Source organism: Mus caroli, unplaced genomic scaffold (genome assembly GCF_978045245.1).
Source record: "Mus caroli unplaced genomic scaffold, Mus_caroli_1 scaffold_18, whole genome shotgun sequence".
In the NCBI taxonomy this organism is placed as follows: Eukaryota; Metazoa; Chordata; class Mammalia; order Rodentia; family Muridae; genus Mus; species Mus caroli.
In genome coordinates, this window is record NW_028227273.1 from 13,817,317 (window position 1) to 13,832,812 (window position 15,496).

General features: G+C 43.9%; 1 protein-coding gene across 1 annotated transcript in view; it reads left to right on the plus strand.

Moving 5' to 3' along the window:
• Thumpd2 (THUMP domain 2 tRNA and snRNA guanosine methyltransferase) overlaps nucleotides 1–15,201 on the plus strand; it is a 36,102-nt gene extending 20,901 nt beyond the window's left edge. The window contains 5 exon segments of the mRNA XM_021149410.3: nucleotides 3,286–3,357; nucleotides 3,850–3,964; nucleotides 9,111–9,219; nucleotides 14,563–14,959; nucleotides 14,961–15,201. Coding sequence (XP_021005069.2) covers nucleotides 3,286–3,357; nucleotides 3,850–3,964; nucleotides 9,111–9,219; nucleotides 14,563–14,959; nucleotides 14,961–15,026 — 759 coding nt within the window. The 3' untranslated portion in view covers nucleotides 15,027–15,201.
• The last annotated feature ends 295 nt before the right edge of the window (nucleotides 15,202–15,496 follow it).

Below are 15,496 nucleotides of genomic sequence, written 5' to 3' on the forward strand. Positions count from 1 at the left end.
GGCAGTAGTATTTAAAGTTGTTATGGTGTGAAATTGAAATTTATGGAATTGTTGCTATGTAATAGTAAGTACTGTCTATTGTTCCTCTTAGCTAAGCACTCTTCTATTATTTAATATCATTGCCTCAGCTGTCTCGTGAGTGGGACTTCAGTCTCTTTGGTTTCGACCTCTGAAATCCCCAGTAGAGCGTGTTGACCTGCTGTTCCATCCATCCAAGCCATTCATCCTTCCACATGTGGTCCCCATATCTTACCTCTCCACTGGAGTTGTTCTTCTAAGTTCCGGGAGTAACAAACAGAGACCTGATCTCCCTTAATCACTTGTCGGTTTTTCTGGCTTTAAAGTCATGGTTTTGTTGTCAAGTGTGAGTATCTGTGATGTCTCATATCATGGCCCTCCCAGTACTCTACGGTTCTGCTCACTAGGTGCCTCCTCAGGTGAGCCAGGTGTTTTTGTTTGCACATTAAGGTCAAAATATGTTATCAGTGGATATGTGACTGCCTGGAGCAAATGGTAAGAGGCAGACAGATCTCTGTATCAGCAGTGTTCAGAGAGTCCACCCTGAGATGCCTGAAGGACAGGCAGCTGTCTGGGCTCCTTCTAGGCCTATAGCTCTCTGAAGACAAGCTGCCACCTGGTTCCACGTTGTTCTTACTACTCAGCCCAAGCAAGGAACCCCTACCAGTTCCTTCTTGGGAGTCTCAGTAGGAACCCAGGATTCTCTGAGCACCAGAGCCTTGGAGTCCGAGCATCAGCTAGACCAGGGATCAATGCCCCATGCTGGTCTTTAAACCTTTATCCTAATCTGCTTTTTTATAAGGCTAGAAATGTGATACCCTTCTGTTCTTTTCTATGCTTTCAAAGTTTGTGTTTAAGTATAAATGTATGTGACTGCATACAAATCTGAACTTTCATGTTTGTCTGAATATAGACATATGTTTGGTACCAGGACACAGATTCTCTTGCCTGAAGGATTTTTCACTTCTTTCCTTCAGGTACCATCTGGTCCTGACACCTGGCTGTGCCCTGGGGACCCTGCTTCCTCTGTAGACACGTCCAGTGATGGATGTTTTTCTCCCACATCCGAGTGTCACTCAACCTGAAGTGGGGTAGGTCTCCTGCTTGCTCCTTGCTGGTTATTGGTTCCTTTCTTCTGCCCTTGAAGCACATGCAGAGTATACCAGTCAGGTACACACCTCTCTCCCTATCATTCCTGTTAGAATAGAAGCCCTTCTTTCTATCTGGTTCTTAAAGATCACCGTAGCCAGGCAACAACCTGCCTCTTGGTTTATTGGATCTTCTCCCTATAATGATGTGACCTAGTCCCATCCTAGACCATGTCAAATCCAGAATGTCTTCTGGGTGTCTCTGTTTCAGTAGTCCTGATCTTTGCCAGGTGTGGAAATGTCCACATATAGCCTCAGCTACTTGGGAAGCTGAGGCAGGAGCATCACAAGAACCAGAGCTTTGAGGCTAGCCTTGGGAACATTGCAAGACCCTGTCTCTCAAAAATGAAGAATTCTGTTGTCTTATACTAGTTTGGGGCTTGGGTTTTTGTTTGGTTTGGTTTGGTTTTTGTTTGTTTTTGGTTCTGCACCTTCAGAGCTCTCCCTTCTTATTTGACTTGAAGACTTAGAGCCAGAACCAGTGTGTGTTCTTTACCCAACCTATCAGCTGTGAGAATCTGTGCCCACATAGCATGGCCTTTTGTCCTTTGGTGGCGAATTGTCTGTTCTATCCCAGAACTGGATACTGTATTCAGCTTCCTCTTTCATATTTAAGGACTTTTTCCTTCTACTGGGCCACTGCCATCACCCTGTCCATTGCTCTTGTAACTTGAAAAACTTATAAAATGAAATCCTCTAATAAGTTCAGGTTATACACCCCCCTCACCCCCCAACCCCCACTCCCCACCCCAACAAAACAAACTTGGAAATGACTGATATATGCTGCCCTGGTTCCTTCCTTCCCATTTTCTCATGCCCACTTCTTTCCTGAAGACCTCACTGAACCGGCCCATTGACCTTTTTAACACCTGATGACGTGACTGCTTTCCCTGGACGGATTTTCTGTGTTGGTTAGGACCCACTCTGCTTCTCCTCCTGGCTCACACGCACCACCTCTCAGTAAGCATGTCTGAGCCTTATCTTCTGGACATCTGTGTTTAGGGCACTGAGGCCTAATGCCTAGATGCCCCTTCTTAACTTCCCTTGCTCCCCGAATGATCTCACCCAGCTTTACATACTCACATTGACTAACCCTAACCCCATATCTGTAGCCTGAACCTTGAGCTCTAGATTCATCTATGCAGTCACACATTGTGTATACCAAGAGTGTCTAAAATGAGCATGTCAGAAGTTTCCTGACTCCTCAAATCTTCCTCCACACCCCTGCCCCACCCCAGTAGTAGCTCTTCTGTTGGTCACAAAAAGTTTAGTCATCTTTAACAGTCCACATCCAAACCTTCCTTCTGGCTCCATCCTTTTCAATACACCCAGAATCCAACATTTCTCCCAGTATGCCTTTCAATCTCTCCTGTCTGGTCTCTCTAACCAGCCTCCTTATGGTCCATGCTCCTGAGCAGCCAGTGTGATCCCCTCCAGCTGCAGTATCATGTGACTTCTTTAATCACACCCTGCCACACTTGCCTGTCCTTCGGCAATAGAACCAGAATCCTTAGGGAACTGGCAAGATCTGAAACGATGTTATTCCCAGAGTGGGAGTAATTAATTAGGTTTTTTTTTTCTCCAAACTTTTATTTCTTTTCAAACATAAATAGTATCTCATCCTGACTCCTTGAAGCTGTATGCACCAAGTGACTGGCATGGTTTAACCAGCCTGATGCTCTAGGCAGCCATGTGACTAACATCCAGATGTTAACATTTCAGAGCAATGCACAACTTGCCCTGCGTTCCCTCCCTCTGACATGGTGATGGGAACACTTCAGATGGTGACCACTTCATTAGACATTTCATTTCCAGAAAGAGTAAACGTCCCAGGTGCCCTGGTTTGGGTGGGCATGAAGTGTGGGTTATATGTTCTTATAGACTTCTACAGTCTGGAGATTACAGTCATGGCATCCCCTGGTTGCCTCTCCAATGTTGCCAGCACCTTTGCCCCCTCACTCAATGTTCCTTGACCACACTGGGCACCCTCCTACTTCAAACCATGGCAAATGCTGTCCTGCCTTGGAACTTGGGCTGCCTGAGGCTCCCAGGTTTAGGCTTCTTTTATAGTAGACCTATTGCAGAAGACATAGTAATACCGGTTTGTTTCTTTGTTCAGGCTGGAGCACTGGTTTTAGATCCGATGTGTGGCCTTGGGACTATACTTGTGGAAGCAGCTGAAGAGTGGCCAGTAAGTCGCAAAGTTTGGTCTGAGCCAGATTATGTTTTATAACATATGTTATATAACAGATGATGTTATATTTTAATAGTTACACTCACCAGTTTTTATAAGCAGATAGTCTATTTTTGGATTACTGTAATTATATGAGTTCTTGTTTACTATAATTATAATAGATTTTGAAGAGTTGTTAAATTTCTATATTATTTCATTAAATTCTATGAAGAATTTAAGAAAATATGACAGGACTATGATAACTTTTCATACCTAGATCATACGAATGTCTAGACTTTCTAGGCAACTATAATGGTAAAATATTAACAGACTTTAACATTTACTATTGTGTGTTTTGAAAAATATGCTTTAAGTTTGTTTTAACTTGAAATTAAGAATCTGTTAACTTTACTCTTTTCCATTTAATAAAGTGCAAGTAGGTTTTATTAAATACTGAAATACTTAATGGATTTACTTATACTTAAAGTATGGATTGTTTTTCCCCCGTAGGATGTGTTTTACATGGGTGCTGATGTGAGCAACACGCAGTTACTTGGCGCATGTGACAATCTGAAGGCTGCAGGCCTTACAGACAGGATTGAGTTACTTAAAGGCTCTGTTACAGGTGAGATGGAAAACACAAAGTGAAAGCCATTGTGTGTGTGTGTGTGTGTGTGTGTGTGTGTGCGCGCACGCGCGTGCGCGAGTGTGTGGTGTTGTTGCTTATGCCCTGTGGGGCTAACAAGCACTTTATTTCCACTACTATAGCTGTTTGAAATATTCCTAATTACTCCTGATTGGGAAGTGATATTTCTGTAGTTTCTATAGCATTAAGCTGGAATCCACCTTCTGCAGATGTTTGTGACCAAATCATTGTCCTCTCATGACCTGAGATGGAATGATACAACCATAACAGAAAGAGAGCCCTGGAGGGAGAAGAAACGACTGAACTCCTTCATGTGGGACACGCTCTGAATTAGCCAATCTTTGCTTCCCATTGGACATAGAGAAGTGGCTCAGTCACCCACCCTTGGGTGCTGAACCAATATTTTTAAGAACCCAGAGAGGTCTGGGCAAACGAGGATGGATGCAACCATCACTGATAGGGAATCAGCAGTGGCAGATGGGATAGCACTCAGAGTCCTCTCATAGCCCGGATGCCCTGTGTCCCGGTGCTGCGAAGTCCTCCCATAGCCAGCCCCTGACCGTCGTGGCTGGGGGATGCTTTAGCCGGGCTTCCCTGAGCTCCTAAACTACTTGCTGTCCCTCAGTATCATGTTCTCTCTCTCTCTCTCTCTCTCTCTCTCTCTCTCTCTCTCTCTCTCTCTCTCTCTCTCTCTCTCTCTTTCTCTCTCTCTCTCTCTCTCTCTCCTTCCCCGCTCCCTCCGTCCCTCCTTAGAAAAGCAGCTCAGTTAATTCTGCTGCAGAAACTGTATTATGCTCTTGGCCATGAGTAAATATTGAACCTATAATCCAGAAGTACAGCGCGTGTTTAGGTTTTTCTTCTAGAGAGAGAAAGCACCAGAAATGAGTGCCACGGGAGAAACTGTTAGAAGTGCTCCTGTGTAGCTTCTCAGCCTGTGGATGCTCCGAGACTCCTTAAGGAACACTCTAACAGGGAGTGCGTATCAGATATCCTGTTGTCAGATATTTACATTGCAGTTCATAATAGTATCAACACTATATTTATGAAGTCGTAACAAAAATAAATTTGTGGCTGGGGGGTCACCACAGCATGAGGAACTATATTAAGGGGCCCAGCATTTGGAAGGTTGAGAACCACTGGTATAGAAGTTTTGTAATGCAGACTCATAGAAAGACAGACTGACTGCATTCCTGTGGTTGTTGTCAACTGGTGACCATGAATTCAGTCTTGAGACACCGATTTCCAGAGGTGACCAAATCAAGTCCTTTTGACTCCAATTCTTTAAGAAGGCTCTCCCTGAGACCTTTAAGAGAAGGACTTTCTAAGTTGTCTTGGAGCTGGGGTTTTCAATCTGTTTGCTTTCTCCACGCCACCCTGCATACCTGAGGGAGGGCAGACAGACTCCTCTTCTCCCGCACCGCTCTCAAGACTTCTACCACATTTCCAGCTTCACTGTCGATTCATTTTCAAGATGTTTCCTGTGAAGTTTCACTTTAAAAACAAGAAAAGGTACCTCTGCTGTTCTTGAATAGGGTAATTTACATTCATATAAACCAATGACCTCATTCTCTTTATTGTATTGTATTGTATTGTATTGTACTGTATTTATTTACTTGATGTGTGAGGTCAAAGGACAAGTTTTCGGAGTCAGTTCTCTGTGTGCAGGGTCCAGGGAGAGAACTGTGGTCATCAGGCTTGGCAGCAAGCGTCTTTACCCAATGAGCCATCTCACTGACCCACTTTATTGTATTGTAGTGGCTTAGTTACTTCTGCCTCTTGCTAGCATTCACTTTGCTTTGTAACCCTCTGCTGGTATAATCAAAGGTGATCATTTAACATGAAGAAATTCCTCAGATTTCTTCCTGAGTTTTAGTCATTGAGAAAATATGGCCTCGAATGCTTGTGGGCTGCCAGTTATCCTAGGAAGTAAGAGCTCATTACTACTTAGGCATTGTCATCTGTTCACGTACACACATTTTTAACATATGGTAGAACATGTAACATGCAGACTTGAGCAAAAGAAATCCATTTGTGATGTAATTAAAATGTAACTAAGTAAGGCGAATGTTTACGTTGCTGCCAGTGAGACAGGCGACAGCTGCTCTCTCGTCATTTCATCTACAGGCTTTATCACAAGAGTCTTGTCACGAGCTTTTGTGTCATTTATCGGCACCCTTGTTCAGAAGTGTGACGAGCCATGTGGTTTTCTTTCCCTCATGCTGGTGTGTTTCCCTCCTCCCTCCGGCACCTCTCTCCTGTCCTGTTGGTCTGGCTGGTTACCTCTGGGGAGTTACTGGCAAATGTGGATGTCGTAGACTAGGTGTGCATGAAGGACAGAGGAAATAGATAAGAAGTCACCACAGAAGCATTTGCATGCTACCATTGTATTGTTTGGTAGCATTTCTATTGTGTAATGAACTCTTAGTGCCAGTGAGTTCATTAGAGTGCATTTTTAATGGAAAGGTAAGTACCAAGTCTGTATTCTCTAGAATGAGACAGGTCTGCTTATAGAAACACCTAGCGTTTACTTCAAAGCTTAGAAGTTATTTAAATGATATTTGTGGATCAAAGCCAGATGTTTGTCACCTGCAGCTGAAGAAAATGCATTCCACATCTCTGTGTGAAGCATGGCTCTTTGTCAACATGGAACTGCTGGTCTTCTAAATTAATGTTGTTCAGCCTCAAATGCAAGTGTTCCTATGCTTGTGGGTTTCTTTTGTCTTTTTGGGGGTCTGGGTTTTTTTGGTGATTTGTTATTAAAAATAAATTTAGCAATGGGAAAACATGAACAGATTATTGAGCTCAATAACACACAAGGTGAAATTCTGTAACTGTCCCTTGATGTCTTGTAGCAAGAGTCTCCTGATGGCTTTCTTCATTTCCTTCCTTTGAACTGGACATGAGTATATTCTGGAATAGAGTGGAATGAAACTGCAGGCCTAATTTTGTTGAGTCTTCACTTGGTAAAATAAAAACAACAGAGACAACTTTTGAATTTTGTGTTTGTTGAAGTCTCTGAGAGAAAGGTCTGTGAAGGCCTAAAATGCTCCCATCTTCCAAGTGAGGTAGAACTGAGAGCAACCTCCATTCACTGGAATTTGCTCTGAGAGCCATTGTTACTTAAACAACTCTAGACAAAGCATGTTCTCAACTATAAATGTGGCCCAACAAGGTTTTTAAATATGAAAGTAGAACTTTGACACTCAACAGGCAGTTTTATGAAAAACAGCTTTAAGCCAGTGATATCCAAAACAGTTGTGTCTTGGAAGCCTGTTGGTAGACGAGTATGTACTACAATTATTGTGGTGCTAATAAGATTTTTTAAAGTTTGATTAAGACTTTAGTATGCACAAATATATGTTATCCTTAAGCTCAACATCATGTAGTATAATAGATATTTCCAAAGTATATAATTTTAGCATCTTCCTTCCCAACAATATTCCTTACTAAATTATAAATTAAATGGTATCTCAACTCAGTTGCCAAACTAGTTATTTTACATGTTTAAGACTTCATATAGGGGCTGCAGAGATGGCTCAGTGAGTAAAGCACTGGCTACTCTTTTTGGATTTACGTTCTAGCACCCACATGGCTACTCACAAGTATATGTGACTCCAGTCTCAGAATCTGACATCCACTTCTGGTTTCCAAGGTCCCTGCAGGCATGTGGTGCACATCATACACACAGGACTGCTTTTAATCTCAGTCCTCAGGAGCAGAGGCAGGCAGACCTCTGAGCTCAAGGACAGCCAGGAGAAACTCTGGATAGATAGATAGATAGATAGAGAGATAGAGAGATAGATAGATAGATAGATAGATAGATAGATAGATAGATAGATAGATAGCCAGGAGAAAACTCTGGATAGATAGATAGATAGATAGATAGATAGATAGATAGATAGATAGATAGATAGATAGATAGATGGATGGATGGATGGATGGATGGATGGATGGATGGATGGATGGATGGATGGATGGATGCATGGATGGATGCATGGATGGATGCATGGATGGATGCATGGATGGATGCATGGATGGATGCATGGATGGATGCATGGATGGATGCATGGATGCATGGATGGATGCATGGATGGATGCATGGATGGATGGATGGATGGATGGATGCATGGATGGATAAAACATTCAGGCAAAACACTCATACACATCAAAAATAAATTGAAAACAAAAATCATTAAAGACTAACTGTGGGCTTGTGGATTGAGGTGACGGATTAAGAATTTGTTGACATTATTTGTGCCTCCCTATACTTAAGTGATCAAAAAAAGAGTAAGCATAGAAGATCCAGTAGCCGCTCATCGTCTTAGTTAATTAATTTAATTAATGAAATGCAGATGTAGAAGAGATGAATCCGCTGAGGAACAGATGTCCAGGCAAAATGACTGGGCCTGAGGAGTGAGTCTGTGTAAATACAGAACTAACTTTAACTAAGAATAGCTGTTTCTACCAGAATGTGAGTGTTCCACAGGCAGTTCAGAGCACTTCATAATTGACAGGGTTTTACTGTGTGCTCAGTCTTGTGAGTTGGGCACTTACTATCTCAGGAGTCTCTGTATCAAATCCCTGGCCCACAGCCTGTCTTGCAGATACCCCTACATGAACTCTGCACAGTCAGTGGTACTTCCTGTAGATACTGATGCTGTGGGGCTGGTGAGAGCTGGATGCTGTGGGGCTGGTGAGGGCTGAATGCTGTGGGGCTGGTGAGAGCTGGATGCTGTGAGGCTGGTGAGAGCTGGATGCTGTGGGGTTGGTGAGAAACCTGCTGCTGCAGGAGTAGGAGAGAGGCCTGTTTACAGGGAATGGCCTGGCCCTGGCCGCCTAAGCCTTTAAAGACCTTTGGCAAAGATAAAGAGGGAATTGTTAAGAGCTTCTTGTCCTCTGCATTTACTTCTGACTGTTACCCTGCCAGACCAGGGATGATTGCAAAATAGTGCTGGTGATTTTTATCTTGAATCGCCAGCCTTCGAAATCTTATTTTTTCATAGAAACAATATAGACGCTCTGAATCTTATTGGATATGTTTTATTGGATACGTAGGTCAGTATCTCGTTGAGGCGATAGAGCCCTGACCTTGCTGTAATAGGAGTCTCTGGCTTCTGCATTCCAGATTTACCATTGCCATCACAAAGTATGGATGTTATTATTTCTGACATTCCATTTGGGAAAAAATTTAAGTTAGGAAAAGACATCAAAAGCATTCTACAAGAAATGGAAAGGTAAGTTGTTGAATTTTTTTCCCATAATATTCTAGCTATGGACCATTTAGTCAAAATATATCATTGTCCCTAAGACTGTTTACAGTGGAATAATTTCTTACTTCAAACAATTCAAAAATTGTTACTATTAATTTTCCAAAAGTTAGAAGTTTATAACTGAAATGTGTTTTCTGAATCTTCTTATATCATTAGTTTTATTGAGAAAAAAATGACTATTGTTTCAGTCACCAGAGTGGATAATTTAGATATCTGCTTCTAATCTTCACAAACCTTACATCCTCCATGTCAGACCCCACACTTTAAAGATAAGAAACTGGGCGGGCCCAGGAAGATGGGCCTGTGCCGCTGAACCACAGACCAAAGTGACAGGGTGGGACCTCGCTGGCATGAGATGATAATGCATACTGTTATTCATACCACACTTTCCAGGGTTGACCTCTGGATGTAGTTTCATGGAAGTGTTTTTTCAAGAGGTTCAGTAAGGCCGAGATAAACATTTCCCAGTCATCTGTATTGATACAGGAATAAGTAGACAACAATAAGGGATTGATCAATGATAAACTACATCAGCTGGACCAGGACCTGCATGTCGCTACCCTTCTATGGGAGTCATGTGTCACCAGTGTGTAAGAGAGAAAGAATTCAGTGTCAAGGCTAACATACCATAGGAGTAAAAGCCTCGCTCAAGTTGTCACCCACCTGTTAGCTGTCTCACTGCATCTTGTCAGCTGGGCGCCTCACGTTTCTCATTTCTGGTGTACATGTGTGTGTTCATGTGGTACACATGTGTGGAAACCAGACATTTCTGTTTGGTGTCTTTCTGTCTCACTCACCACTCAACTTTTGAGACAAGTTCTCATAGCATGGCTGGAACTCACAGATTTGGCTAGACTGTGACCAGCAAGCCCCAGGGATCTTTCTGTCTCACCACACCCCATGCTGGGACCGAAGGCACCCACTGTCACATCTGCTCTTCCCATGAGTGCTAGGGATTCGGCCTGGGGTCCTCATGTGCATGGACAGGTACAGTGAAGGATATCTCCATCTGCAATCCCAGAGTTCCTGTCACGTGAGAGTAAGAGCTGGCTGTGGAGTGACCCCTCTGACCCCTGTGTGTGTGTGCTGTGGCATGCAGGCATGCAAAAATAAATACATGAAATAAATACATTTTAAAGCCATTCCCTGCTGCCTGGATCCCTGGCTCTGTCCTGCTCAAAGCAGCACTTGTGATGTAGGCATCTCTTCGTCATCCCCAGATCTGATATTAATTCTCCTCATCGCCAGATCTGATATTAATTCTCCTTCAGCAGATTTCACAACCCTCTTTTCATGTTAAAGTTATTGCCTCAGTGTGTTTAAAAATACTATGGCCGTTTCCCATCTCTCACCACATCTCTAACTTAATTGATCTAGGATTGGGCCTGGATATGATTCTTAAAAGCTGCCGGCTGTGATCTTGTTGTACAGCCTAGCTCATAAGGACAGGCTGTGACCCTGACTGAGTTGCTTACTACCTATTAACCAGTTCACGGAGAGATAAAGAAATGTGTAAGCCATGACACGCATTTAAACTGGAACTTTGCAGAGAGATAATGACTTGACTAAAGATCTAGCTTTCTCTATTTTAGACATGTCTACACGTCATGGGAGTTAGGGTTATAGACAGCACCTGCGGCAGTTGAAGTTTCTGTAGATGTGACACTGATGAATGTGCCTGCCTGCCTGCCTGCCCACTGTCAGGGAATTTAAACATTTACCACAGAGTCAGGAAGATGAAAGTGTCCTGCATGGTTAAGCATGCCTCAGTAGGTCCAGTTTAAAGTCTGTGCATTTCAATATAAGAGGGGGGATGGTTCTTTCTCCTTTGCCCCATCTTCCTGGCTGCCTGCCTGACCTTTGACTTCTGTAGTTTCAGGGTTGTCCAGACAGCACACAGTGATTGAGAACACAGCCTTGGAAGCCAGGCAGCTTGTTACAGGCTTGGCTGTGACACTATAATTCCTGAGGCATAAGCAGACTGACCACTTCATGGCTCATTTTTCTATCATAATATATACTTTCACGTATTGTTCAGAGGGTCCCATGGATCTCAAGCTTTCAGAACAGCTGAGCACGAGTCAGCACTCAGCTTCTTAGCTCCTACCCAGACTTCCTAGCATAAGACACTGCTTGGAAGGTATCTGAGGATATACATTCATAGCTAAATACACAAGCTTTTCTCCTAATAATTCACTGGTGTCTATTGGATCTAGACATCTAGAAATCAAAAGAGGAGACTTGTGTTACTAAAATTAAGAGGAAGAAGTATTCAGTAACCTTATTCATAATGGCTATGAAAATCTATGGTTCTGTGTGTCACACAGAATGGATCCCCGAGAAGGAATATGGGTCAGACTCCAAAGATTGTCAGACTGACGATTACTGTGATAGCAAGAGCCACACATGCAGCCCACTTAGTTATCTCGTCAAGACAGAGCACAGTTAGGAATTTGATGGACCGTTTGGGCTTTCTTCTCAACTATTCCCAAATACATGAACAACATTTGAAATGAACCTTGCTCACCTTGATGAAAGAGGAATGTTCCCGAATGCTGAAGAAGCCTGGAATGGTTTCAGGGGAGACAAGAGTTGCCAGTAAAATTTGGAAGGTGTGAAGGAATTTTTAAAGGGGGCCTTGTTTTTATCCATGCTAATATTCCATGAGGAAGGGAGCAGCAAAGCTACTCAAGGGCCAGGGGCTACACCAAACGTCCTGAGGCAGAAGGCTGGCAGTCGATGGTTTAGATGGCAAATGCCTAAGGTGCTCCATGGTCCAGGAACAGCTTTATTGAATCATCTACCCCTGGGCTTGCAGGATCCCATGCAGAAGAGAAATCCTTTCTATGGTTTGGTGTACAGTTTTCTCGCCCTTTTAACAACAGGACATTTTAAAGATATCATCAGTGTCGAGAACTGAAATACTGCTGCTGTTCAAGGCAAGCATTTTGAGCAATAGTATAATTTCTGATAGCCCTTTTGTGAGACATTCTGTGTCCATGTACATGGGAAGAGGCTTAGAAGAACTCTCATCACAGAAGGTTGGTTCTTCTTTTCTCCTTTCTCCATTATTTGAAAGAAATTACAGAGAATAAGCTGGTAACTATCACGTGGAGTGCCTTGCACGTGTGCTAGAAGAGGGAGATGATACACAGTAAGGAAATATTGGTTATCATCATTATTGAGCCCTGGGACTCTGCTGCTACTGCAATTATGTAATCTCGGGATAATTTCCCAGAGGTAATATTGCAGGATTAATGATATCCTGCATTGTTGATATAATATAACTAACCACTGTCCCAAAAAATACCATAGCAGTTTCCATCTTCAGAAATGGTCATCATCCCAGTGTTTCCGTCCTACGCGCCAGCCTTTTCATCCTGGATAATGAAATGAGTCAAAAGACCTTGTTGTTACCACTTTACTTCTATTTTCTTTGCTGTGTTCAGAGCTATTTGTAGTTTTATAGCTGACCTCCTTCTGCCTGCCGGTCTGTGTAGAAGTGGCTTTTCTCCTCCAAGCCAGGCTGCTTCTCACAGTCCCTTCCTTCCTAAAGACCCATACTCTGCCTGCTTCCCTCCCTAGTCTTCAGCCATTTTACCCCCCTGTTCTTCCTAAGAGGTTCCATGGCTCTTTCTGGAGAGGTGTGAATGTTTGTGTCCTGAATCCTGAGGACACAGCTGTGGGCAGGACAGGTGAGGTCCTGGGACAGAGGTACACACAGCAGTGTTTCCAGTTATGGTTGCTGTGGTGGAGCAAGAGGACAGGATACCCAGCTGGAGCGAGACAACAGTCCTGGCTGTGCCTTAGACATACATAGTCAATAGATGCCTGTCTACAGAGGTGGCAGCAGAAGTCTAGGGCCTGAGGGGTGAGACGCACACAAGGGGAGGCCTGTGAAGTGGAGAGAGAGCAATGAGACCAATTGACTGAAGGCAGAAACATGTTAGTGAGTGTGAGCAACTGAGGGGAGATCCTTGGCCAAAGGGAAGCAAGCAGGCAGTGGGCCTTAAATACAGGAGTGAGCAGACTGCAGAGCAGCCTTGAGAACCATAGGACAGACAGGAAGAAGTGGACAGACTGCAGAGCAGCCTGGAGTGCTATAGGACAGACCTTAGACATGTGCCTTCTGAGTGGACACTGGGAAGAGATGGAGTGCACCGTATTGAGTGGACTTCCTTGGCAAATCATTATCTCCTTGCTGCCTTGGCCTTCCATCCATCTGTCCCGAGGCTCACTAACCATGACCACTTGCTGGTCCTATAGCTTTTGACACTTGATACCATGCCTTTTTGGCCGACATGGCACAACCGGTGTTCCGGCTTCCTCTTGGGTACATCTCCTGGTTCCCTTCCACAGTCCTTCCTTAAGAGAGAAGTTTCTGCTTCCTGACTTTGCTTCCCTCTTCCCCTGCAAAATCCAGGCATTTTGGCTTTATCTTCCATTTACCATTAAGCCTCCTGTCTCTGCCTCAAGCCCTGGTGCCTCAGGACACACACCCCTCCACCCCACCCCACCCCCAGACTGTGCACCCAGCTGTCCTCTGGAACCCACCATCCGTACTGAGCAAATCATTCCATACTGAGCTCTGCGCCCCTCTTTCTGCTTCCCCCACCAGGCTGAGCAGCCTTTAGTCCCTCCTCCTGCAGCGTCTACCCCCTGCCTGCTTCCTCCCAGGCCCCTTCCTGTCACTGGGCTGGCTCAGTCCTGAGCTTGGTTTTGCAGCCTCTGATGTGCACCTTGCAGCTTCTACTGACCCTCACTGCCCCCTTGCTTCCCCCTCACTGCGTGAACCTTTAGTCACTCATAAGCTGTCACTGTTCCCACAGATGTGTCACTGACAACACTTGAATGACTGAGTAGATAAATTCTCAGAAGCTGATGTCTCCTGATCCTCGCGCCCTTTGTGGGGTCATCCCTTAATTGTCCCTTGTTCATGTCCTAACTCCTCCCTGGTGACTCCTGCCGGCAGCCTTGTCTATCTTAAATATGCAGCTCCAAAGGATTCTCACACTTACCATCATTTATTAGAATGTGACTATAAATTACTTTGAATCTTGCCTTCTAAGTAGAGCAAAAATAGATAATTAAAGCAGATTTGTACTAGAGATTCCATAATTACTATAATGAGTATGCATTATGGAAGATGCTACCTAATTATCAAAACTCTTGTATTTAAATAAATGAAATTAAATTTCAGATTAACAACTATTTTAAATAAATCGGAATGGTGTGTTGTCTCGGAACATAGAAACACTCATCCCAATTACGGTTTGTTTGGGATTTTTTTTTTTTTTTTGGTCACAGAGTGCTGCGTGTTGGTGGGGCCATGGTCTTGTTGCTCAGTGAGGATCACCACCGGCATCTTACAGACTGTGGAGGCGGCAGCATCCCCCTGACTTCCCAGGGTCACATCGCCGAGCGAGAGATGAAGACGCTTTTGAATCCTGACAGAACTGGTGCACCAGACACAGCATCACCTTCACAAAGAGCAAGTAGCTTGCAGTGTCTGGGCAGGATGTGGCCCTGTGGCTCACTGGTACCAGTGGAGTCCTTCAAAGTTAGCCTTGGAAAAACAGATGCATTCATATGTAAGTATAAGAAGGCCCAGGCTTCGGGCCTGTCCTCAGCTGAATGCCATGAGCCAGGTGCACACGCTGAGATGGCAGCCATGCAAGAATCCCCTTCTCTCCAGGATTCCTTATAGCCCCGGAGCTCCAAGAACACAGCCTGTATGGGTGGATGTGGCCAAAAACACTCTTGTCAAATAAGGCTTCCTGCTTTGGACTCGCCAGTATCCAGTTCTTGACAGAGAACAGCTGGTTAAGATTTTGAAAAGACTTGATGTAAAAACTACTTCTTCCCCAAAGTCTAAGTGGGGAAGAAATGAGGAAACCTGTATGGGTAACTTTTTTTATATATTAAACTTGATTTTTGTTTTTTAACCTATAATTTGCTTATAGACTCTTATGTGTGAATGCTGGACCATACGGAGTGGCACTGTTAGGTGTGGCTTGTTAACAGCTAGGAAGTTAATATGGAGCTAGACACTCAGGAATGTCAAGCAACAAACCCCCAGAAATGAGAGTGTGTTGCTGGCTGTGTAGCCTAGCTGGGTAAAAGATGGATTAGAGAGAGCAGTATAGAAAGTTTTTGGCAGGTCTTGGTGGTGAAACAATCTATTACTCCTGGGCTTACCAGCTGCCACAGGATTCATAAAAAACCCAAGGAACATCAGCTC